The following is a 25,353-nucleotide window of genomic DNA, read 5'->3' on the forward strand; positions in this document are numbered from 1 at the left end:
GCGCTGGGGGCTGGAGCGGCCCCGGAGATGCTGGTCCCCGCTCCAGCTTTGCCAGCCCGGCTTTGGGCGTCGGGCTCTCTGGGGCGTGGTGCCTGGGCGGTGGGTCTGCGCCCGCCTGCCCGAAGCACTTTGCCCTGGGAGCGGGGCGCCTGCGTCTTCCCCTTCCCCCCCAATTCCCCCTTTGAGGCGCGGGGGGGGGCAGGCTCCAGCTTTGGACTTTCAGGGGGCTCAGTCCCCCTCCCGGATCAGTGCCATCCCCCCCCAGAGCCTCCCCCAAACTCCCTGCTGCTGTCTGTGTCCTGCCACTTCTGGGCCCCCGCGTGAGGGAGGGGGGCAAATGGGGAGGCGCTGCCTCAGGGCGTGGAGAGGGAAGGGAGCGGCAGCGGGGTCTGGTGTTTGGTACCAGGACTCCTGGGTTCTCCCCAGCTCTGGGAGGGGAGTGGGGTCCAGTGGTTAGAGGTGGGGGGGGAGGGGCTGGGAGCCAGGACGCCTGGGTTCTCTCCCCGGCTCCGGGAGAAGGGGGAGGCTCCGGATCGGACCCCCGGGAAGCCAGGGCTGTTTCCCAGCCCATGTTGGGTGGTTCGGGGCGGCGCCAGGGGACACCGGCTGGCTTTCGGTGGCTCTCCGTAGCGCCCTGGGGTGTCGCCTGGCGCCCCGGGGTCCTTTGTGACTCTGACGGCTGCTGCCTGGGGTCTCCATGGGGGAGTCTCCGGGGGCCTGCCCCCCCCCCCCCCGGCGCGGCTGGGCGCAGCGGGAGCCCCCGTGCCTGAGCCTGGGGGCAGGTCGCGCACTGTGGGGAGCTGGGGGGTTTCCGCGTGGCACTGCGTGGGGCTGTGTCTGGTGTCCCCGGGGGTCTCCCTGGCTCTGACTGGCATGCACAGCGCACGGCCCCCCCCCGCTGCAGCACGTGGGGGCGGGGGTTCAGGCAATGGCAATGTGCCCCACCCCCAGCCCTGCCCTGAGGGATCCCCCAGTGGGACACTCCGTCTCCATGGCTCATGCAGTCCCCAGCCTCTCTGCTGAGCCGGCCCGTCCCCCGGGAGATCCCGCCCCTGGGGTCAGATTGGAGCCGGGATCCCATTCCCCACCCCCCTGGGCCAGCCAGTCCTGCTGCTCTGGGACTGGATGGGGAGAGGCGGGGGGGGGGGGCACCGGCAGAGCTGGGGGGGATCCCAGGGCTGGAATAGCAGGGGCTGCGGGTCAGGAGTGAGGGGCACCGGCAGAGCTGGGGGGGATCCCAGGGCTGGGCTAGCAGGGGCTGTGGGTTGGGAGTGAGGGGCACCGGCAGAGCTGGGGGGGATCCCAGGGCTGGGCTAGCAGGGCCTGTGGGTTGGGAGTGAGGGGCACCGGCAGAGCTGGGGGGCAGGGCTGGGCTAGCAGGGGGCTGCGGGTCGGGAGTGAGGGGCACCGGCAGAGCTGGGGGGAGCCCAGGGCTGGGCTGGCAGGGGCTGTGGGTCAGGAGTGAGGGGCACTGGCAGAGCTGGGGGGGCCAGGGCTGGGCTAGCAGGGGGTGCGGGTCGGGAGTGAGGGGCACCGGCAGAGCTGGGGGGGAGCCCAGGGCTGGGCTAGCAGGGGCTGCGGGTTGGGAGTGAGGGGCACTGGCAGAGCTGGGGGAGAGCCCAGGGCTGGGCTAGCAGGGGCTGCGGGTCGGGAGTGAGGGGCACCGGCAGAGCTGGGGGGAGCCCAGGGCTGGGCTGGCAGGGGCTGTGGGTCAGGAGTGAGGGGCACTGGCAGAGCTGGGGGGCAGGGCTGGGCTGGCAGGGGCTGTGGGTCAGGAATGAGGGGCACTGGCAGAGCTGGGGGGCAGGGCTGGGATAGAGGGGGCTCCATGTCGGGCTTGAGGGCACCAGCGAAGCTGGGAGTCTGGGGGATCCCGGGGCTGGGTTAGCGGCAGGGCTCTGCAGGTCAGGAGCGGGGGGCACTAGCAGAGCTTGGGTGGGGGGAGCCTGGCGTGGGGCTGGTCTGGCTCTGTTCTTCCAGTGACCCGAGTCTCGGTGGCCTGGGGCTGCTGGGATCTATCAGCTCCCAAGGGGTTAATGAAGCTGTGTGCCCAGATTGGGGGAGGAGGGGTGTTTTCAGAGCTTCCCTGGAGCCCATTCTCCCCCCCCCCCCATCCACCCACACCCCTCCTGTTCCTAGCCTGCTTCCCGCGACAGTCACCGGCTGCTGCCTGCTCATTGGAGCGGGGGCTATGGGGCTAGCTTAGGTGTGCCCTGGTTTCATGCAGGGAGATGTGTGGGTGGGGGGTGGATACTGGGCAGAGACGGGAAGGAGCAGGAGCTGGGCTGGGATACCCTCTTCAACCTCCACTCATTTCCCCCTGTTGCCCCAGCTCCTCCCCCTTGGGCGGAGGCCTCCTGGAGCCAGCTCCCTGCAGCCTGAGTGGGTACCCGGGGCTGTCGGCTGGTGCCAGCGAGGGGAACCTTCTGGGCCTTTAAGTGCCAGCCTGGATCTGGCCCAGCGGGCAGAGGCTGGGTGGAGGAGATCTGCTGTGGTTAACTAGGTGTATCCCACTGTGATGCGCACAGACCACAACCCAGCTCCGGGGGCGCCCCCATTATCCCGCGCGCTGCAGAGACCGCGTGAGAGCCCGTCCCTTCCCCAGAGAGCTCCTCAAGGATCATTCTCACCCGCTTACAAAGGGAGAACTGAGGCCCAAGACAGACAAAGATTTGGAGGGGAAACTGAGGCACGGAGCAGGCACGTGACTCGCCCTGCTCACTGGGTGGCAAAGCTGGGCATAGAACCCAGGAGTCCTGCATGCCAGGGCTGTGCCCGCCTCGCAAGCCCACGCCCCCATGGGATTTTGCCTCCCCCTGAATGTTGCATACAGAGCGTCTCAGCAGAAGGTGCCATCTCGGTGTCTGTTCCCTGATGGACGGGCAGCCCCCCCACCCAGCGCAGCCTGTGTCCTCCCCCGATGCTGAGCCATCCCTGCCTGGCTTAGGAGCAGCCGGAGTGATTAACGCTCGCTTGACTCGCTGAGGAAGGGAGAGTGATAGACCCGCGCCCATGCTGGTGTCTCAATGTGGTGGTTGCTGGTCGCAAGGCCTGTTCCCCCTCCCTGTCTTTGTGTCCCCCCCCCATCCCTGGCTTCACCCCAGCCCGGCATCCCCTGGCCTGCCTCTCCCCACCCCCACCCCCTCCCCAGGGGGCAAGGCCTGGACCAATGCGCTCCCCACCCATGTCCCAATTTCTAACACCAAGGTGCAGCCTGCTGAGACTACAGCTCCCAGCATGCATTGTTCCCCCCCACCGTTTATGCTTGGCTAGCGACAGAGTGGTGCATGCTGGGCACTGTAGTTTCCCAGGGCTACAGCGCCAAGTGTAGAGAACAGGGCAGCTGCAGTAGCGGGATCCTGGCCTTTTGCCAATGAGGCATCGCTCAGCTGGGCTGGAACTCTAGCTGGGTGGGGGAGGGGCTGGAGCAGGGACTCCTGGGTTCTAAGCCTGGATCTGTGACCTGGGGTGAGCCCTTTCCCTGCTCTGTGACTCAGTTTCCCCCCCTGCACAATGCTGGTAGCTCCCCATCCTCTCCCAGGGTGAGGGGCTGTGTGGCTGCACCTTGTTGTGGGCATGGAGGGGGTCAGGTGCCCATCTGGAGCTGGCTGGGGCCCTGGGGGGAAAGAGCGGACCAAGCTTGTCCCAGGCTGGCGTTGGGCCTCTCGGGATTCGCCGCTGGCCTCCAGCTCCCCAGGGAGCTGAAGTCTTGATGGCTCCAGGCAAATGGGTTCCCGCCAGTGGCTTATGGCCCTTGCTGGGCCTCCACTGGCCAAGGCATCAGCGGGCTGGAAGAGAGCGGGGGGTGGGCAGTGCCTTTCCGTCCCTTGGCTCTCCCTGCGGGAGCTTGGGCTCATCCATGCATTGCTGCAGGCCTCAGTTTCCCCATCTGTAAAAGAGGGACAATAACCCCTCCTGTGTCTAGTAGACTGGGAGCTTTTCAGGGTAGGGGCTGACTCTCGCCATGTGTGTGCAGCCGATCTGGTCTGGGCAGCACCTGGCACCACGAGCACCCAGTGGTGCCCGGTGCGACAGGGCCTCTGTTCTCAGTGGGCACGACCCTCATCCGATTAACGATAATCACAAGATTCGGGGCTTGGAAGCTGAATATTTTATTCCTCTGGTCTGGCCGTCTCCTCCCTTTCTCCGAGTAAGAACCAGAGCCCAGTACTGGGAGCCAGAAATAAAACACCAGCTCATTTATCCTTCCCCGTGACAAGTGGGGAAATTGGCCCCCGGCGTTATAATTAGCCGTGACGTGGGGGTGGGAGCATTTAGCCAGTGTCTGCTCTAGGAATGATCTGCAGGGGCCATGCAGCAGGTCAGACGAGCTGATCACAACGTCCCTTCCAGCCTTGGAATCTCCCACTGCATCTGCCCCAGGGGCCGGCGCCTCTCAGCCGGTTCGACGTTTCGCACCTGGCGGAGCCCTGCAGGGCAGGAGGCCTTGCTCCGGCAGCAGCTGCAGGGCATTTGGGGGTGGGGGGCAGGGATCTGTTGGTGGCTGAGTCCCCTGGGGGCCGGGCGGGGCTCTGGAGCAGCAAAGGGAGGCAGGGTGTGGGGGCCGTGCCCAGCGGCATGCTGGGAGCAGCGGAAGGTGGGAATGAGCAGCTTCGTTCCTCATGCGTCTCCTGCAATTGATACAGGGCACCCCAAGAGGGGCTGGGCCGGCCCCTTGCCCCCCTGGGTCCTGCTATGCCCCTGCCATGTCCCACCCACCCCCTGCCACACAGGAGCTCCTGCAGGGCTGATCACCACATTTCAGCCACCAGCGGCTCCTGGGGGCCTGAGGGGGGCTGGGTTCATGGCTGCAGGGTCTGGGGCAGGGAAGGCAGAAAGGGGAAATGCTCCCAAAGGGTGGAGGCCCAGTGGGAGAGGGATCCAGGATTCACCCCCAATCTCCAGCCTGGATGACAGAGTCCTGGGAATAGAACCCAGGTGTCCAGCACCCTGCTCTAACCACTAGCCCCCACTCCCCTCTTAGTGGCAGAGCGAGAATCCAGGAGTCCTGGCTCCCAGAGTCCTAAGGGATAATGCTCCCGCCAGCTCCTCTGCTCCCCGTGGACCTCTGCCTGGCCCCAGCGGTTCCCAGCCTCGGCCGGAGCAGAGGGAAAATCTGGGAGCTGCTCTTAGCTCATTATTGGTTCCTTTCATTGCCAGTCTCAGCTGCCCAGTCTCCGGCCCAGCAACTGTAGCCTAAATTCGGCCTTAGCCTGCCAGCCAGGCCCTTCCCCTCCTCCTCCTCCCAGCCGGCAGGGAAAGGGGCTTTGGATTCTTCCCTGGTACTGGGGGCGGGGGACAAGAAAAGGAAAAAGTTCCGTCAGCTGCACAGAGCTGGAGTGTCAGAGACAGACGGGAGCGTGGGCAAGAAACAGGAGAGATTTTCTCTAGCTCTGCTGGTGCCCCTCAGTCCTGACCTGCAGCCCAGCTCTCTACGCCGGGGGTGCGCAGCCTCCGTGCCCCATGGCTAGATGCGTCAGCAAATTGCTCTCACCTGACGGGAGGTGGAAGCTGGAACCCGTGTCAGTTTCCCCCCCACGTCCGCTTGTCTGTCAGCGGAGCGAGTCCCCCGGGGGGGTCCCAGCCTGTCTGCTCATCCCCAGCCCCCCGAGCCCAGCTCCGGCCCAAGGGCAGTAGCTTCCCCGCTCAGCCCCTTGGGGAAGGCTCAGCTTGTCCCTCTTTGCACCATCCGCCTCGCTTCTCTAGTGGCTTTCTTGACGCCTCCGTTGTGTGGGAGCCGAGCGGCTGCACCCCATCGTCCCCGGGAGAGACGCTGCGTCTGGCCGGGCTGCCAGTCCCCTTTCTGCCTCGGTAGCCAGCTCTGGGGGGTGGAGAGAGGCCGCAGCCTCGAGCAAACCTCATCTCCCTGCAGAGCACAGTGCCTGCCTGGGAGATCCGTGTCCTGCCGGTGGGTCCCTGCTCTGGCCTTGCTGGCAACCAGCCCACAGCCCCCTGGATTGCCCAGCTCTCCCCAGCTGTGGCACTCGTGCACCACAGGTCCTTGTGCAGCCACTGGCACTGGTGCAAGGTGGGTGTGAAACGCTCCCACCCAGCCTCTCCCTGTCCTGAGGGTGGCGGTGGGGGCGTGTCACAGGTGCACGGCTGCGCTGGGTGTTGGACAGGGGAAGGCTGGGCCACGTGAGAGTTGCAGCTTTTACAGGGCACCACACCGAACATCTCTGGCAGCCAATCCGTGCCTGGGCGTAGCACTGCCAAAAGCCAACCAGAATGTGGGTGTGGCATTCCCCTGACAGCCAATTAGAGCAGGGGTGTGGCACTGCCAACAGCCAATTAGAATGGAGGTGGCTGTGGCATGCTCTCTGACAGCCAATCAGATCAGGGGTGTGGCACTGTTGACAGCCAATCAGAAGTAGGGGACCCAGACACCAAGTGTGAAAAATTGGGACAGGGAGTGGGGGGTAATAGGAGCCTATATAAGAAAAAGACCCCAAAATTGGGACTGTCCCTATAAAATCGGGACATCTGGTCGCTCTCATCGGAAGATGGGTGTGGTATTCTCCCTGACAGCCAATCGGAGTACGGGTGTGACATGAGCATCAGCCAATGAGAAAGTGCCTGTGGGTTATCCCGCACCGTAAGAGCCCGGGGGCTGGTGCTCTGTGCTGTGAGAGCCCCCAGAGCTGGGGTGCTGCTCCCCCTCCCCCCTGATGCTGTGCACCTCTCTTGCCCAGCACCCCCTGACGTTTGGTGCAGGGGGCGGCCAGGGTCTAGCAGGATCCGCTGGTTCGGCTCCCGGCTGGGCGAGTGACCTCTGACCTTCCGAGAACGTTTCCCTGTGGGTTGTTAAAAAGCGGGTGGGTGAGGCAGGGATGCCCCAGCCCTATTTTGAAGGTCTTCCAACAAGCTAAGAGGGGGACAGCGTCACCGCTTGAGGGTCCCCTAACCCCAGCGGGGGCCTGGCTGGAATCCACCACCCCAGGCCTGCAGCGGCCGGGCACAGGTGGGAGCTGCCATCACGCCCCGCAGCCCGGGGGAGCCGTTCGCCAGCGAGATGCAGACGTAGCTCCCACCTGGCTCTGGTCCATCTGACCCCTTTGCAGCCAGAGCCTTAGGGTGGGCGTTCCCCTCCCAGTGCCCCGGGGGCAGGGCATGGCATGCACCCCGGGGAGCAGCGAGGGGAGAATGAAACCAAGGGGGCAGGGTCTCGTTAGTGCCCCATGCAGGCCAGCCATGGGGCCGGCCTGGGACGTCCCCCCCACATCCCAGCGCACTCCTGGGGGGATCCTCAGCAGGGCCACAGGGGCAGAACCCCACTGGTATCACCGGGGCTTGTGCAATGTGTGTCACAAGCACAGCTCCCCCTCCCATGCCATCCCCCCATTGCCTGTCCACTCAGATCATTTTCCCGCCCGCCCTGGGCACGCCGGGCGGGGAAATTCCCTGTCCCTGCCTGTGTCGATCCTACCTCCGCTGCGCCCGGCGTGGCTGCCTGATAGACCTCACCCCTGCCGCTGCAGACCCCCTGCCCAGCCCCACTGGGACAAAAAGAAGGGGTGACCGGGACCCCCCCACAAAGAAACCCTACAGGCCTAATGCAGCCCCCATCATCCGGCACCTGTTACCCATGTCCTAAATAGCACCATGCAAGCTGGGGCGGGGGCGGGTACCCCCAGCAATGGCCCCTTTGCTCCCAAGGGGTCTGCTGAGGACAAAGCCCTGTTGCTCTAACGATTGAACCCCCCCCCGGGTGGGTGGGGGAGCTGAGAGCAGCCCCCACGCGTCTGGGCGTCGGCAGCGCCTGGCACCAGCTGCTTCCCAGACTCAGCCCTAACGAGGTTTTGTTATTTCTCTTCGCGCCGGATCCGTGGGGCTGCCTCGCCGTCCCCTGGCCCCGCACTGGGATTCGATATCGCCCTGTGTGTGTGTGTGGGGGGGGGAATTGTGGAACGGAGCTGCACCAGGCTGCCGCACACTCTCACGTCAACCGTGGACCCCTTCTGAGCCGCCCAAAGATGGGATGGGGCAGGGAATGGGGCACGGGGTCTTTCCCCTCTAGGAATGTCAGCTCTAATCTGACCCCAGAGCAGGGGGCTGGCTGGCTTGGGGGGGCACAGGGCCTTTCCCCTCTTGGGCGCTCCGTCTCCAGGGTGGGGGACTGGCTGGCTCGGGGGAGCAGGGAATAGGCCCCAGCGCCTCTCCCCACTAGGAGACCAGCTTGATGACTACTCCCACCAGCTCAGTGGCTTCTTGGTGAAATAGTCCCAGAGAACCGGTGCCCCGGGGTCTGTGATCGCCCTGGGGACTGGTGCCCTGGGGTCTGCAATCGCCCTGCGGCCCGGTGCCCCGGGGTCTGCAATCGCCCTGGGGACCAGTGCCCCGGGGTCTGCAATCGCCCTGGGGACCAGTGCCCCGGGGTCTGCAATCGCCCCAGGAACCGGTGACCCGGGGTCTGAGATCGCCCTGGGGACGGTGCCCTGGGGTCTCTGATGGCCCCGGCAACTGGCACCCCAAGCTGCAGAGTTTTCTTCCTCCATCCCGGAGGCCGCCTGTCCTCCCAGCGTGGGTGTCACTCCAGCTGTGGCTACTGTGAGAGGGGTGGTCTGGCCCTGCCCTGACTTGGAATGCCTGGTGCCAAGGCTCTGTACGGTCGGTCAGCTGGATTGTCTGGGGGGCAGGGGAGAGCCGGCCCCTGGATTAACTCCCACAGGGCTGTGGCTCTGGCATGGCACCTTCCTTCCTAGGTGAGTCCCGAACGGTGTGTGTGGGGGGGTCAGGGACGTGTGCCTCCTGCCCCTGCCCCGGCATCACTGCGACAGTCACACTCAGGGCAGCTCCCCATCTCGCAGCGATGGGCTCAGGTTCCCTGCAGACACATGCCCACACATCCTCTGGGCAACCAAATGACAGATGAAATTCAATGTTGATAAATGCAAAGTAACGCACATTGGAAACCATCATCCCAACTATACCTATGAAATGATGGGGTCTAAATTAGCTGTTACCACTCAAGAGAGAGACCTTGGAGTCACTGTGGAGAGTTCTCTGAAAACCTCCACTCCACGTGCAGCGCAGTCAAAAAAGCGAACAGGATGTTGGGAATCATTAAGAAAGGGATAGAAAATAAGACAGAAAATATCATTTTGCCTCTATATAAATCCATGGTATAAATCCAGTATTCATCCTTGAATACTACATGCAGATGTGGTTGCTCCATCTTAAAAAACATATATTGGATTTGGAAGAGGTTCAGAAAAGGGCAGCAGAAATGATTAGGGGGATGGAACGGCTGCCGTATGAGGAGAGATTAATAAGACTGGGACTTTTCAGCTTGGAAAAGTGACGACTAAGGGGGGATATGCTAGAAGTCTATAAAATCATGGCTGGTGTGGAGACCGTGACTAAGGAAGTGTTATTTACTCCGTCTCATAACACAAGAACTAGGGGTCACCCAATGGAATTGATAGGCAGCAGGTTTAAAACAAACACAAGGAAGTATTTCTTCACACAACGCACAGTCAACCCATGGAACTCATTGCCAGAGGATGTTGTGAAGGCCAAGACTATCACAGGGTTCAAAAAAGAACTAGATCAGTTCACAGAGGATAGGTCCATCAATGGCTATTAGCCAGACTGGGCAGGGACGGTGTCCCGAGCCTCTGTTTGCTAGAAGCAGGGAATGGGCGACAGGGGATGGATCACTGGATGATTCCCTGTTCTGTTCATTCCCTCTGGGGCACCTGGCACTGGCCACTGTCAGGAGACAGGACACTGGGCTGGATGGGTCTTTGCTCTGACCCAGGCTGGCCGTTCTGATGTTCTTTAACGTTTTCCTTTGCAAACCACAAGGGCTAGAAACAGAGGGGTAGCCGTGTTAGTCTGAATCTGTAAAAAGCAACAGAGGGTCCTGTGGCACCTTTGAGACTAACAGAAGTATTATTCATAGATTCATAGATTCATAGATTCTAGGACTGGAAGGGACCTCGAGAGGTCATCGAGTCCAGTCCCCTGCCCGCATGGCAGGACCAAATACTGCCTAGACCATCCCTAGTAGACATTTATCTAACCTACCCTTAAATATCTCCAGAGACGGAGATTCCACAACCTCCCTAGGCAATTTGTTCCAGTGTTTAACCACCCTGACAGTTAGGAACTTTTTCCTAATGTCCAATCTAGACCTCCCTTGCTGCAGTTTAAACCCATTGTTTCTGGTTCTATCCTTAGAGGCTAAGGTGAACAAGTTCTCTCCCTCCTCCTTATGACACCCTTTTATATACCTGAAAACTGCTATCATGTCCCCTCTCAGTCTTCTCTTTTCCAAACTAAACAAACCCAATTCTTTCAGCCTTCCTTCATAGGTCATGTTCTCAAGACCTTTAATCATTCTTGTTGCTCTTCTTTGGACCCTTTCCAGTTTCTCCACATCTTTTTTAAAATGCGGCGCCCAGAACTGGACACAATACTCCAGCTGAGGCCTAACCAGAGCAGAGTAGAGCGGAAGAATGACTTCTCGTGTCTTGCTCACAACACACCTGTTAATGCATCCCAGAATCATGTTTGCTTTGTTTGCAACAGCATCACACTGTTGACTCATATTTAGCTTGTGGTCCACTATAACCCCTAGATCCCTTTCTGCCGTACTCCTTCCTAGACAGTCTTTTCCCATTCTGTATGTGTGAAATTGATTTTTCCTTCCTAAGTGGAGCACTTTGCATTTGTCTTTGTTAAACTTCATCCTGTTTAACTCAGACCATTTCTCCAATTTGTCCAGATCATTTTGAATTATGACCCTGTCCTCCAAAGTAGTTGCAATCCCTCCCAGTTTGGTATCATCCGCAAACTTAATAAGCGTACTTTCTATGCCAATATCTAAGTCGTTGATGAAGATATTGAACAGAGCCGGTCCCAAAACAGACCCCTGCGGTACCCCACTCGTTACGCCTTTCCAGCAGGATTGGGAACCATTAATAACAACTCTCTGAGTACGATTATCCAGCCAGTTATGCACCCACCTTATAGTAGCCCCATCTAATTTGTATTTGCCTAGTTTATCGATAAGAATATCATGCGAGACCGTATCAAATGCCTTACTAAAGTCTAGGTATACCACATCCACCGCTTCACCCTTATCCACAAGGCTCGTTATCCTATCAAAGAAAGCTATCAGATTGGTTTGACATGATTTGTTCTTCACAAATCCATGCTGGCTATTCCCTATCACCTTACCACCTTCCAAGTGTTGGCAGATGATTTCCTTAATTACTTGCTCCATTATCTTCCCTGGCACAGAAGTTAAACTAACTGGTCTGTAGTTACCTGGGTTGTTTTTAGTTCCCTTTTTATAGATGGGCACTATATTTGCCCTTTTCCAGTCTTCTGGAATCTCTCCCGTCTCCCATGACTTTCCAAAGATAATAGCTAGAGGCTCAGATACCTCCTCTATTAGCTCCTTGAGTATTCTAGGATGCATTTCATCAGGCCCGGGTGACTTGCAGGCATCTAACTTTTCTAAGTGATTTTTAACTTGTTCTTTTTTTATTTTATCCGCTAAACCTACCCCCTTCCCATTAGCATTCACTATGTTAGGCATTCCTTCAGACTTCTCGGTGAAGACCGAAACAAAGAAGTCATTAAGCATCTCTGCCATTTCCAAGTTTCCTGTTACTGTTTCTCCCTCTTCACTAAGCAGTGGGCCTACCCTGTCTTTGGTCTTCCTCTTGCTTCTAATGTATTGATAAAAAGTCTTCTTGTTTCCTTTTATTCCCGTAGCTAGTTTGAGCTCATTTTGTGCCTTTGCCTTTCTAATCTTGCCCCTGCATTCCTGTGTTGTTTGCCTATATTCATCCTTTGTAATCTGTCCTAGTTTCCATTTTTTATATGACTCCTTTTTATTTTTTAGATCGTGCAAGATCTCGTGGTTAAGCCAAGGTGGTCTTTTGCCACATTTTCTATCTTTCCTAACCAGCGGAATAGCTTGCTTTTGGGCCCTTAATAGTGATTGGGAGCATAAGCTTTCGTGGGTAAGAACCTCACTTCTTCAGATGCAAGTAATGGAAATTTCCAGAGGCAGGTATATATCAGTGTGGAGATAACGAGGTTAGTTCAATCAGGGAGGGTGAGGTGCTCTGTTAGCAGTTGAGGTGTGAACACCAAGGGAGGAGAAACTGTTTCTCTAACTAACTAACCTCGTTATCTCCACACTGATATATACCTGCCTCTGGAGATTTCCATTACTTGCATCTGAAGAAGTGAGGTTCTTACCCACGAAAGCTTAAGCTCCCAGTACTTCTGTTAGTCTCAAAGGTGCCACAGGACCCTCTGTTGCTTTTTAAGGGCTAGAAACGTAATTCTGGATGTTTGGTGGATGAATGTCACGAGGCTGCTCTCACCCGCTGATGCCAGGCGCTGGGCCCAGGTCCCAGTGTAGGGCCGTAACCCAGCCCTGCCCCCCATGCCCACTGGTTCCCGGGGCGAATGACATGGGCAAAGCCAAGTCCTGGGTTTCAAGCAGGCGGGGGCGCCTGAAATTACTGCGGCTGCCTCCCTCCTCCCGGCGCATTGTCTGATGATCGGGGTGATGGATGCAGGATCCCTGACGAATGCAAACGAGGCAGGTGTTATGGGGAGGGGTGGGGAGAAACCAGCAGCCGAGTATCCCTGCAGCAGGCCTCATGCAGCCGCTCGCTGGCGGAGGGGAGGCGGCCGCGTGCCATGGCTGGTGCAGCAGGTCAGGACGCCTGTGTTCTCTTCCCAGCTCTGGCATGGGGGACGGTCCTTGCCCTGAGGATGATCCAGTTGAACGTGAAGCCACACGGGGAGCCCGCATGCGATAGCGTCTGCTCCTGCCTAGGGCTGAGGTTGCCGGAGCCGCTCAGCCGGGCTTGTGGCTGGGCACCCCGCTGGGGGTGAAGGCTCTGAGCTCTCAGAACCAGCAATTCTGCCAATGGGCCTGGAGCGGAGCCGGGGGGTAGGGTCCGATCGCCACTGCTCGTCTGGGGGCAGACGGTGGCACAACCACAAGGGGCTTTGGAATCCAAACGTCTGGCTGCTCCCTGCATCCTGGCACATCACTGATGCCAGCGTCCCTCCCTGCACCCCCCCCAGGCCTGGTACCACCCCGGGCTCCCTCTCCGGCTCAGTGATCACAGCTAACGAGATGCCAATCGGTGGAGGCCAAATGAAGCGAGTCCAGCTTAGGGTCCTGCCAGCCAATTAGCGCCCAGCAGTAAGCGACGCGCTGGAGTGAGGGCCTGGAGTCGCCGGGCTCTGCCAGCCCCAGACACAAGGCAAAGGGGGACCCCAGCCCAATAGTACCTAGCGGGGAGAGGCTGGGCATGGGATGCAGGTGCCGGGCCAGGACTCGGAGATCTGGGGTGGCCACCCAGCTCTGCTACCGACTCCCCAGGGTGACCGTGGGCAAGTCACTGATCCTGCCCTGCCTTCCTGGGGCGCTGTGGGGATAAAAGCCCCTGGACTGTGTCTGGGAAGGTGGCACCCTGGGGAGCTGTCTCTGGTGCTGACCCAGCCTGGCAGAGGCTGCCTGGATCTGTCCGGAGCCCCATTCCAAGGGGTCCCTGCAGCCTCAGCTCGTCCCCCACTGACCCCGTCTCTCTCGCAGGGTCCAAGTGGAGTTTTACGTCAACGAAAACACCTTCAAGGAGCGGCTGAAACTCTTCTTCATCAAGAACCAGCGCTCCAGTGAGTCGCTCCGGCCGCCCCCAGTCCTGGGGGGGGGCAGCGCAGAGTCTGGGACGGCTAGAGCAGGGCGCGGCCTCCCCACGGCCCAGGCACCACAGCTCACGGCGATGGACGGTTCTGTGGGTCTGCAGCTGCCGGGGCCCCGAACTGGGTCTGCCTGGGCCACGGGATGGGACTGAATCACAGCTCGGAGCGCCCGGGAACCTCCCGTTTCTCCCCTCCAGCCCCATCTCCCTCGCCTCGTGGGCGTTACTGTCTGTCCTGGGGCCCCGCTCGCTCTAGCTCGACCATCAGATGTGGGCTTGAGGCAGGAATCCTGTGACCCACGACGCCTGGGTTGATCCCCAACTCTGGGAGGGGCAGTAGAGTCTAGCGGTTAGAACAGGGAGGCCTGGGCATCAGGACTCCTGGGTTCCCTTGGCAGTGGGGTGGGGGCTTTGCCCTCGCCGTCTGTGCTCACCCCAGCGCGGCGCTAGGGGCACTGCCAGTCTCACCCCCCGTGTGTGTTTCAGGTTTGCGGGTGCGTCTGTTTAACTTCTCCCTCAAACTGCTCAGCTGTCTCCTGTACATCATCCGGGTGCTGCTGGACGACCCCCAGGAGGGCCGAGGGGGCTGGTGAGTGAGGCCCCCACTGCCCCGGCCGTGATTAGCTCAGAGCCCCCCCGGCTGCGGGCGGCCAGGAGACACAGCCCTACGGTGACCGGCAGCGCCATGCTGGGAGCCGCACAGAAAGGGTGGGGTGGGCACGGGTGCCCCAGGGGCAGCCCCCACGTTACCCAGAATGCTCTCTGCCACAGCACCGCTGGGTTCGCTGGCTCGGCCCGGGGCGCCAATCACCCCACCCTGCCCAGGGACGTGCCAGCTGCACGTGCCGGGCAGGAGAGGCTGTCTGAGCAACCTTGGCATGGAGATCACAGCGGGCACCCCGGGGTGGGGATGGGGGGGGCAGAAACCAGGGCCGGCCCGGTGAATGGAGACGATGGCCGGGGGCTCAGAAGTCTGTCTGTCTGTCTGTCTCCCTCTGCTTTTCCAGCTGGGGCTGCCCCAGGCAGAACCACTCCGCTCACCACCTGAATAAATTTGACTGGTAAGTGTCCGGAGGCGCCGAGCCGGCGGGACCAGGGCTGGGGAGCACTGGAGCCTGCCCTCAATGTGGCTTTTCTCTTCCAGGACCCCGATTATCTGGGTGAATAGGCCTCTACCCCTCTGGGGGCTGCAGGTGAGTGGGGGGGGTCTGCAGGGGGAGCAGCGGGGGGCTGGAGCGCATGGGGGTTAGTGACTTGTGGGGGCCTAGGAGTCTGTGTCCTAGTATTGGGGGGGTTGCCTTGGGGGTGTGATGGACACATGGAGGGACCCCCCCACTGGGAGGGGACTGAGCTGGTCACATGGGTTATCGAGGGAGGTGGCATGTCAGCAGTTTCACCAGCGTCTTTCCTCACAAAGGATCCCAGAGGTTGCTTCTCTGGGCGCTGACATGCAGCCACCCCTGGGGTGGGGCGTGGTCACCCAGCAATGTTTAACAGCCACTGGGCAATGCTGCACACACAAGGGGCAAGGGAACACAGCTGATTCCAGGCAGTGAAGAGCGGAAACCAGGAAGGCCCAGGACTCGGAAACCCCAGCCAGCCTGGGGGTGGGGGGTCGGGGTCGGGGTGGAGAATGACTCACTTTAAATATCTACCCTCTGGCCAAGGGCCCCGGGGATCATTCCGGCTGCGGATGGAATCCGTGACTTCCAAAGACCTCTGTGACTTCAGCACCGGAGGCTGGGAGCCGCGGGGTCCTCCCTGAGGCAGCGGGGCCCCCAAACTCCCAGCCGCCATGGACATCAGGGGGATCCCCGCAGCTCCCCACCGCCCCGGGTGGTAGGGGGACCCTGGAGCTCTGAGCCCCCACAGGTGGTGCGAAGATTTGGCCATGGGTATTTTTCGTAAAAGTCAGGGACAGGTCGCGGGCGATAAAGAAAAATTCACTGAGCCCACGACCTGTCCCTGACTTTTACTAAAAATACCCAGGACCAAATTGTAGCCGTCGTCCCCGGGCTGTTGGGCCGCCGGCTGCTCAGCGGGAGCTGGGGTCCTCTCCCAGGCCCATGGGACGCCCGAGGCCGTGCGCTGGTGGGGAAAGCTCCAGGCTGTCATGTGGGGCTGGCAGCGTCATTCCCCTACTGACCCTCCCTCTGTTCCCCACCCCCAGGTGCTGGTGGCTTTGATTAGTTTCCTGGAGACGATGTTGCTGGTGTATCTCGGCTACAAGGTACAACCGGGGTGGAGGGGGGGCTGCTCTGTGCAGGAGAAAGCGGGTTCTCCCTCTGCCCCCCCATTCCCCCTTCCCGAGATCTCTGCCTTTCCGCTGCTATCTCCTGCTACAGCAGGGGGGGGGGGTCCCCTCTGAGAGAGCCAGGGGCGGGGGCCAGACCCGGCACGGGTGTAAATCGATGGAACCACCCTGGTTTACCCCAGCTCAGGATCTGGCCCTCGGGGTTCCAGCCCCGTCCCCAATCCCCCAATACGTGGCAACCCGGCCCCCTCCTGAGGCAACTAGCGGATGCCCCTGGAGTGATGAGCACTTTGGGGGGGATGGGCAGAGAGGGGGCAGGGAGGGACCCCCCTGTCCTGGGATCATCCCATTTCCTGGTGATGGGGGGAGCAGGGCTGGGACTGGAGGGGAGAAAGGCTGTAGCCGGGGGGGGGGCAGGGTAGATGGATTTAATGCCCCCCCCAACTCTTGATATTGACGAGGCCAGTTCTCCCCATTCAGCCGTCTGGCGCCCAAGTGGCTGGGGGTTCCCAGATCTTTCCCCTTCGTTTCTTTTAATGACCCCCCCTTGAGCAGAATCATTAAAGCTGTGGGACCTGGGGGGAGACAAGCACCCGCAGAGCCGCCCCCCCCCCCCCCGGCTTTACAACAGGCTGCGGTAGTTTGGTGAAAGACGGATAGAGCCGTGTGGACAGGACTAATGGAAACTGCTCCCCCCACACACCCCCAGCTCGGCCGGTTCCCCTCAGTCCGGACTCCCAGCCCCGCATTAGCCCAGCCCTGGGCTGCCCCCCAGCTCGTCCGGTGCCCCTCACTCCCGACCCGCAGCCCCTGCCAGCCCAGCCCTGGGCTCCCTTGCCAGGTCAGCTGATGCCCCTCAATCCTGAGTGAACTGGGGAAGGGGGGCCAGGGCTGTGGGATCCGTTATTGTTTGTTCCTGGCGGGAGGCCTTGGGCTCTGATTTCCTCTCTCCCGTCGCCAGGGGAACTTGTGGGAGCAGGTTCTGCGGGTTCCCTTCATGCTGGAGATGATGAACACAGCACCTTTCCTCATCACCGTGAGTCGGAGCCAGAGACCGCCTCCCCATCCCACCTTCCCCCACTACATCCCCTGCCCCACTAACCCCCTTCCACCACCAGCCCCCCATCCCCTGCCCCACTAGATCCCATCACTCCCGCTAACCTCTCCATCCCACCCTTCCCACCAAGCGCCCCAGCCCAGCCCCAAGTAAATCCCTCCCTGATCTCACTGCTTCCCTCAATAACCCTCCCCCCCAGATGTGTCACCCCCCCCACCCTTAAGCTGACTGGCCCTTGTCATGTTCCTGTCCTAGGCCAGGGACCCATGGTGGTAGCAGTGGGATCCCTACAAGATACCATCCCCACCCCCGCCCTGACTGGGCCTCAGCCCCCCACATCCAGCAAATCACAGGGCAGGGTAGATTCCTCCTCCTGGGAGGTCTGTCCTGTGCCGGGGGGGGGGGGGGGGCCTCTGTGGGTCTCTGTGCCCCCCCACTGCTAATCTCCGCCCCCCCCATGCTCAGGTGTTCTGGCCCCCCCTGCGCAATCTCTTCATCCCGGTGTTCCTGAACTGCTGGCTGGCCAAGCACGCCCTGGAGAACATGATTGTGAGTCTCAAGGCTGGGGAAGGGGGGGCTCGCCCAGGGGTGGGGGACACGGCTCTGCCTCCCTCATCCCTCGCCTCTGCTGGCCCTTCTCAGGCAGCAGCAAATGGCTCCCTGGCCCCGTCTGGCAGGGGGTGGGGATGGGGATGGGGCACACACCATGCCAATGAGCAGCGCCCACAGTCCCAGCTGGGTCTGGGGTTTCTGCTGAATGTCCCAGACGTGCCGGGCTCAGTGTGCGTGTCGCGTGTCCCAGCTGTGCAGGGCCGTCCGTGTCGCCTGCCGGGTGGGGGAGGGGACGGCAGCACCCGGCCCCTCAACGCCCCCCCTCCCGCTTCTCGTCCCAGCAGAACGATCTCCACCGCGCCATCCAGCGGACGCACTCCGCCATGTTCAACCAGGTCCTGATTCTGGTCTGCACCCTGGTCTGCCTGATGTTCACCTGGTGAGTGGGGCCCGGGGAGGCACCATGCTCTGCTGGGGCCCTGCCCCTCCCCAGCTGCAGGGACACCGCTCAGACTGGCCCCGGGCCCTGGCCTTCGAAGGAGCAAAGGGTCTGGGCTCGGCGGCGCCCCCCTGGGGGCTGGTGGGGCGTGGCTGGAGCTGTGCTGCCGGGGGCAGCTGAGGGGCAGGACCATGGACAGCAGCCCAGCTGGGCCTTGCCGCTTGCCACTTGGGCCTGGAGCCTTGAACCCACAGAGCTGGCCAGGCTGAGTGTGTGGCATGCTGTACCCCCGCCCGCCTGCAGGGGTCAGCGTGGGGTTGCCCCCTGCCCCCATGCTGCATTGCTGCAGCCAGTTCTGGGGTGAGGCACGTCACTCACCAGGCAGCGTGTCACCAGGGTATTTACCGTTGTCACAGACGCACAGATCGTGCTCACTCCTGGCCCCGTGCGGTCCGTGGGGGGGGCCCCTTTCAGTGCGACAGCCCTTCTTGGGGGTCCCCTCTCTCTCGGGGTCAGGCCCCTCCACCTCCTGGAGCCGCACCTCTCTGAGCCTTAGCACGTCTATCTCTGCCGTGGGCCCCCTCAGGGAGTCCCGTCGCCCTGGATCCCCGGGGCCTCCACCCCGAAGGGAATAATGCCCACCGCCGCCCTGTTCTCTAGACCGGAGTGACTCTCAGCCAGCGTAACACAGGAGGGTTTATTGAACCCAGCACAGGAAACTCTCCGGCCTCAGGCCTGGCCTCCCTCAGCCCAGCACATCCCAGTCCCTCTGCATCCAGGGGGGCTCTGCCTGCTCCCCCTCTCCAGCCCCAAGCCCCCCTGCTTCCCAGCTGGGCATCTGATACCCCCAGCCCCCAAGTCCCGTCTCTGTCCATTGTCTTCTCTCCGGGGAAACAGGGTCATAAACAGGGTGGCCTGGGCCTCATCTCCTTTCAGCCCTCCTCTGGCCCCCTCAGGCTGGAACCGGCTGGTCAGGTCACCGGGGTCCTCTCCCCGCTGCCCATTGTCCATCCACCGGCCAGAACCGGCTGCAACTCCTGAGCTGGGTCTCTGGGTCGTCAGGTCCCCAGTCGCTGGGGTGTCCATCCTCCCGGCCATCGGCTGGGTCCCAAGTTCTCTCTCCGGTCCTCTGTAACAACAAACTCCCTCTCCCTTCACCTCGTTAAACCAGTAACACCCAGGGAAACTGGGTCCCACCCCCTCCGCATGCAAACCATTGGAAAAACATGAAAAAAAAACCCAGAAAATCCCCCACTTCGTCACAACCATCCCGATGATCCTGGCTGTGACGCTGACCGGTGGCTGGCCCTTCCCCCGCCCCCCCAGCATCTGCGGGATCCAGCACCTCGAGCGCGCGGGCAACAACCTGACCCTCTTCGACTCGCTCTACTTCTGCATCGTCACCTTCTCCACCGTGGGCTTCGGGGACGTCACCCCCAAGATCTGGCCCTCCCAGCTGCTGGTCGTCATCATGATCTGCGTGGCGCTCATTGTCCTGCCCATCCAGGTGAGCTGGGGGCGGCTGCCCAGACCGGGGGGCGGCGGGTTCTCTGTCCCTGGCTGCTCTGAGCTCAGGGCTGGCCCACAGCCTGCACTGGGCAGGGGGTCGGACCAGGCATCTCGGGAAGAAACAATGACTCTGGCTGGGGGGAGGGGGCAGGACTGGATTCCCCAGGAGCAGGGTCCAGCCACTTGGGGCGACCGTGGGGCAGGTCCGTGCTGGGGACGGGGCAGGTGGGAGTCCAGAGGGGGAAAGCTGGAGCCAGGGAGGAGCCGAGCTCTCTCTGCAGGCCAGGAGGGGGCGTCCTGCCTCTCCGCTGCCTTTTCGCAGCTCCAGCCCGGCAGCCCAGTCCGGGCCAGCCCACGGGGCGCTGCTGCCTCGGCCCCACTGCATATCAGGCTCGCTGAGCTCCCTTGCCCTGGTGTAGACACCACGCCGCTCCAGCGGGGTCACCCCGGATCAACCCCGCAGGGGAACCGCTCCCAGCACCATTGCAATTCCTGGATCCACCGAGCCAGTTCCCCAGCTGGCATCAGTGGCCTTTGCTCCATTGGCTGCGTGTGCGCTGCGTGTGGCTGCGTGTGCGCTGCGTGTGGCTGTATGTGCACTGCGTGTGGCTGCGTGTGGCTACGTGTGGCTGCGTGTGCGCTGCGTGTGGCTGTATGTGCATGGTCTGTCCACCATCCCGGCCAGGTCTGGAGGGTGCTGGGTACTTGCCACCCGGAGCTGGCATGTGGGGAGCCTGCCTGGTGGCTTGGCAGCAGCAGGCCCCACACGGTGACGGGGGCGGGCGAGGACACGAAGTGCTGGCTCCTGCCGTCTGTCAGCTCTGGGGGTGGTGGATTAACGCCTCCAGGGCCGGGAACAGCTGGTTTTTGGGGAGCCCTGGAGCTGCAGGGCCCCCTGCCCCCTCCCCACAAGCTAGGGACCTGGGGAGGCCCAAGTGCAAGGCAGGAGACAGGGCCACCCAGACAGGTTTCGGCTTTTCCTGGTGCTGAAGGTCTGGGGGGGATAAAGATGGCGTTGGGGGATTGCGCCTCTAGCAGGAGGGCGGGAACATCCCCCAGACCCAGGAACACCCCAGCCCCAGGAACACCCCAGCCCCACCCCCAGGGAACAGCCCCCCATCCCGAGAAGTGGCCCGCCAGCTCCTCTGCCTCCCCATTACCCCCCACGCTCGCTCCCAGCCCCGGAGGCACCGCCCCAGCCCCTCGCTGCCAGGCCCGGGGACTCTCGGGCAGGTGCTCCCGGGCAGGAAGGCGTGGGATCCCAGCCCAAGGGGGCTAACCCACCTGGCAGCGCCCACGGGCCCAGCCCTCCCCCTGGTTGTCAGGACAGGCTTGTGAGCTGGCGCCAGCGGAGGCCTTTGGAGCGCGGGCACCTCACTGCCTGGCGCTGGCACGACCGGGCCCAGAGCAGAATGGGGGTGGGGAGGACCCAGAACAAATTCATGCTACGGGCCTGCTTCCAGCCCGTGCACCATGCATGAGGACCCCTCGCCCGGCACCGAGATGCAGCCACCTCTGGGGTGGGGTGTGGGGGTTGTTAATACAGAGATCCCTCGCCCGTGCTGAGGTATCCTCACATCCTCCTAGCTGCATACCACCTGCTGAGCCCTGCTCCCTGCAGCCGGTGCCCCCCAGCAAGCCCCCGACCCCTCCCCGCGGCCCAGCGCCCCCCGCCGAGCCCCCCCCACTCCCCGCAGCCCGGCGCCCCCCGCCGAGCCCCCCCTCTTCTCGCAGCCCAGCACCCCCCCGCCGAGCCCCCCCCCACTACCCGCAGCCCAGCGCACCCCACCGAGCCCCCCCCCTTCCTGCAGCCCAGTGCCCCCCGCCGAGCCCCCCCTCTTCCCGCAGCCCAGCACCCCCCCGGCGAGCCCCCGACCCCTCTCCGCAGCCCAGCGCCCCCCACTGAGCCCCCCCTCTTCCCGCAGCCCAGGGCGCCCCACCGAGCCCCACCCTCTTCCTGCAGCCCAGTGCCCCCCACTGAGCCCCCCCTCTTCCTGCAGCCCAGCGCGCCCCACCGAGCCCCACCCTCTTCCCGCAGCCCAGTGCCCCCCACTGAGCCCCCCCTCTTCCTGCAGACCAGCACCCCCCGGCGAGCCCCCCCGGTCCCCGCAGCCCAGCGCCCCTCGCCAAGTCCCCAACCCCTCCTCGCAGCCTGGCGCCCCCCGCTGAGCTCCTGCCCCCTCCCTGCAGTCCGGCGCCCCCCCGCCGAGCCCCTGCCCCACTCCCTGAAGGCCAGCACCCCCGCCGACCCCCTCCTTCCCGAAGCCCAGCGCCCCTCGCCGAGCCCCCGCCCTGCTCCCCGCAGCCCAGTGCCCCCCGACAAGCCCCCGCCCTGCTCCCCGCAGCCCAGCACCCCCCGCTGAACCCCCCCACTCCCCACAGCCCAGCGCCCCCCGCCGAGCCCCCGCCCCTCTCCCCCCACAGCCCCGTGCCCCCCGCCGAGCCCCCCACAGCCCGGCGCCCCCTGTTGAGCCCCCGCCCCGTTCCGGGTGGCACCGTGCCCCCTAGCACTGCGCTGGGGCCCCCTAAGGCCGGCTCCCCGCCCTCTCCCACAGTTCGAGCAGCTGGTCTTCCTGTGGATGGAGCGCCAGAAGTCGGGGGGCAACTACAGCCGGTACCGGGCGCAGACGGAGAAGCACGTGGTGCTGTGCGTGAGCTCCCTCAAGATCGACCTGCTCATGGACTTCCTCAACGAGTTCTACGCCCACCCCCGCCTGCAGGTGAGAGGGGGCCGGGGGCGAAGGAGCTCACCCCAAACACCCACAGTGCCAGCTGCTCTGGGGGTGGGCAGCTCCCAGCTCTGCACAGGCATTGTCTCCGGCCAGGGTTCGGGGGTCAGCGTGGGGCTTGGGGGGCAGGACAGGGTTTGGGGGGTCAGCGTGGGGCTTGGGGGGCAGGACAGGGTTTGGGGGGGTCAGTGTGCGGCTTGGGGATCAGGACAGGGTTTGGGGGGGTCAGTGTGCGGCTTGGGGGACAGGACAGGGTTTGGGGGGGTCAGTGTGGGGCTTGGGGATCAGGACAGGGTTTGGGGGGGTCAGTGTGCGGCTTGGGGGACAGGACAGGGTTTGGGGGGGTCAGTGTGGAGCTTGGGGGGCAGGACAGGGTTTGGGGGGTCAGTGTGGAGCTTGGGGGGCAGGACAGGGTTTGGGGGGGTCAGTGTGCGGCTTGGGGGGCAGGACAGGGTTTGGGGGGGTCAGTGTGGAGCTTGGGGGGCAGGACAGGGTTTGGGGGGGTCAGTGTGGAGCTTGGGGGGCAGGACAGGGTTTGGGGGGTCAGTGTGGGGTTGGGGGGCAGGACAGGGTTTGGGGGGGTCAGTGTGGAGCTTGGGGATCAGGACAGGGTTTGGGGGGTCAGTGTGGGGTTTGAAGATCAGGACAGGGTTTGGGGGGTCAGTGTGGGGTTTGGGGGGCAGAACATGGTTGGGGGGGTCAATGTGGAGGTGGGGGCAGGGCCGGGTTTTGAGGGGTCAGCACGGGGCTTGGGGTAAGATTTGGACAGGAAAGTCTGGGGGTCCAGTTCAGGTTTTGGGGGGTTAATGAACTGTTTGCTCCCACACTCGCTGCACACCCTGGTCTGCCCCTTCCCCTCCCCACCACCACCTGCCAGCACATTCCCTCCTTGTCAAATCAGGAGCAACGCCCTCAACTAGCAGAAGGGGTGATTTGCATATTTATATATGCAAATGAGACACCCCCACAGACTGCTGCACCGTTTCTTGCATGGCCTTTGTGCCTGGCACAGCCCAGGTGGGAGGAGGGCGCAGGGAACAGAGCGACCCATTTTATCTCCCTTGCCCAGGAATCGAACCAGCAACTGGGCTGCGGGGAGACATAGATGGGGCAGCTGACTCAATGCCCCCCTCTCCACTCCGGGAAAAACATGCTTTGAAAGCTCTCAGGGCCCAATCCTGGGTTCTCAGGATAAATTGAGGGTAACCCCTGTAAGTAGACAAAGGGGAAACTGAGGCACGGAGAGGGTGGAGCCAGGAGTAGAACCCCAGGATGGCAGCGTCATGCCCTGGACGGAGCGCTGTTGGCTCTGTGCTGCATTATGGCCAGGGAAGGGGGCAGACCCTGGGTATCCCCGGCAGAGGGGCCAGTGCCCTACCGGATAAGAGGTTACTATTGCTGCCTGCTAGGGGGGTGCTCCGCCACTGCAGGGCTGGAGGTTGGGAGCGCAGTCCCAGCCCGGGGCAGGTGTGGGGCAGGGGGCATCGACCCCGGTAGAGCGAAGCTCTGGACCCCCACCCTGTACCGCAGTAGGCAGAGCTGAGCACCGTGGGCACAAGAGGGCGCTGAGCCCTGATTCCAGCTGGGGAAGTGCGGAGGAATGGCGCTGGGGGGGGCTGCTCCAGGGGGCCCCAATGGGCTGGTGCCTTGGCACCGCTCTGCGGCCATGTGGGGGGGTCTGGGCTAGCAATGCGCGTTGCCCCCGCCCTGGATGCAGGGGGCTGCCCATTGTGGTGCAGGGCGCAGAGCGTCTCAGCGGGCAGGCGAAGGGCTGGCGTCACCCGAGGCTGGAGCTCGGTGCGCCCTGAACCCTCAGGACCCCATGGAAGTGTGAGGGGAGGGTGGTGGATGGAAAGGGGGTGGCTGGCCAGGGGGACTGGCATGGGGGCGGCTAGCCCGGGGGGCTGGCTGTGCTGGGATATGGGGCTGGCATGGGGCGACTGGCCTGGGGGGCTGGCCTGGGGAGGTGTAGAGGGCTGGCCGTGCCCTGACCATGCCCCGTGTCTCCCCGGCAGGACTACTATGTGGTGATCCTGTGCCCCACGGAGATGGACGTGGCGGTGAGGCGGGTGCTGCAGATCCCGCTCTGGTCCCAGCGCGTCATCTTCCTGCAGGGCTCAGCCCTCAAGGACCAGGACCTCATGCGGGCCAAGTGAGTGCCAGCCGGGCGGGGCTGCCCCAGGCCTGGGGGGCCCTTCCTCCCATCCCCCTCAGCCAATGGACAGAAGAAATCGATGGAACTGGCCAATAGGGTCGGAACACCTTGGCTGCCCCCCAGCCAGCTGGCGGACCCACATGGGGGGCCCTGCCCCACACTGTCTGTGAGGGGAGTGGTGCCGGGGCAGGGGGCTGGACCTGTCTGTGAGGGGGGACAAGGGGTCCAGTCCCATCCTGTCTCCAGCCACTTTGCTCCCCCCAGCTGGTCCAAGCTGCCCCGCTGGGGTCTGGTTTCCTGCTAACCTCCATCTCTTCTCCCCCCGCCGAAGGATGGATGACGCAGAGGCCTGCTTTATCCTCAGCAACCGCTTCGAAGGGGACCGGATCGCTGCGGTAGGTGCCATGCACTGATATCCCACCCTGCGGGCAACCCAGCCGACCCCAGCACAGGGTTAAAGATGGTACCGGGGGGGAGGGTATTTATTACAGGGTAGCACCCAGATACCCCTGTGACAGGTTCAGTCACAGAGACCCCGTTGGGACTGCCACCTGGTGGGCTGACTCTACCTCTGAGCCCGTTTTCCCTGGCAGCTTGGGACTTCAGTACCCTGCCTTGTTGAGCCAGACACGCCAGCCTGCTGCAACACTGACCCAGGTCTGAACCACGTCCCCCACAAGCTGCAGACTTAACTGAAAACGGCTTAGAAAGTGCTCCTGTCTCCCGCACCCAGATACCCAGTTCCCAATGGGGTCCAAACCCCAAATAAATCCGTTGTACTTGGTATAAAACTTATACAGAGTAAACTCATAAATTGTTCGCCCTCTATAACACTGATAGAGAGAGATGCACAGCTGTTTGCTCCCTCAGGTACTAATTACTTATTCTGGGTTAATTAATAAGATAAAAAGTGATTTTATTAAGTATAAAAAGTAGGATTTAAGTGGTTCCAAGTAATAACAGACAGAACAAAGTA

General features: G+C 62.5%; 1 protein-coding gene across 6 annotated transcripts in view; it reads left to right on the forward strand.

The window, feature by feature from the left end:
- LOC128828485 (potassium channel subfamily T member 2-like) overlaps positions 1 to 25,353 on the forward strand; it is a 50,501-nt gene that overhangs the window by 498 nt on the left and 24,650 nt on the right. For 4 of the 6 annotated variants that reach the window (XM_054013190.1, XM_054013193.1, XM_054013194.1 and 1 more), the window contains exons 2-13: positions 13,577 to 13,656; positions 14,169 to 14,271; positions 14,690 to 14,743; positions 14,827 to 14,875; positions 15,853 to 15,912; positions 16,898 to 16,972; positions 17,459 to 17,542; positions 17,887 to 17,984; positions 19,311 to 19,491; positions 22,049 to 22,213; positions 24,238 to 24,374; positions 24,709 to 24,772. In XM_054013190.1, coding sequence (XP_053869165.1) covers positions 13,577 to 13,656; positions 14,169 to 14,271; positions 14,690 to 14,743; positions 14,827 to 14,875; positions 15,853 to 15,912; positions 16,898 to 16,972; positions 17,459 to 17,542; positions 17,887 to 17,984; positions 19,311 to 19,491; positions 22,049 to 22,213; positions 24,238 to 24,374; positions 24,709 to 24,772 — 1,150 coding nt within the window. The remainder of the gene's footprint in view (positions 1 to 13,576; positions 13,657 to 14,168; positions 14,272 to 14,689; positions 14,744 to 14,826; positions 14,876 to 15,852; positions 15,913 to 16,897; positions 16,973 to 17,458; positions 17,543 to 17,886; positions 17,985 to 19,310; positions 19,492 to 22,048; positions 22,214 to 24,237; positions 24,375 to 24,708; positions 24,773 to 25,353) is intronic. The other 2 variants (XM_054013191.1, XM_054013196.1) reach the window with 1 other exon arrangement.

This window comes from Malaclemys terrapin, chromosome 23 (assembly GCF_027887155.1).
Source record: "Malaclemys terrapin pileata isolate rMalTer1 chromosome 23, rMalTer1.hap1, whole genome shotgun sequence".
In the NCBI taxonomy this organism is placed as follows: Eukaryota; Metazoa; Chordata; order Testudines; family Emydidae; genus Malaclemys; species Malaclemys terrapin.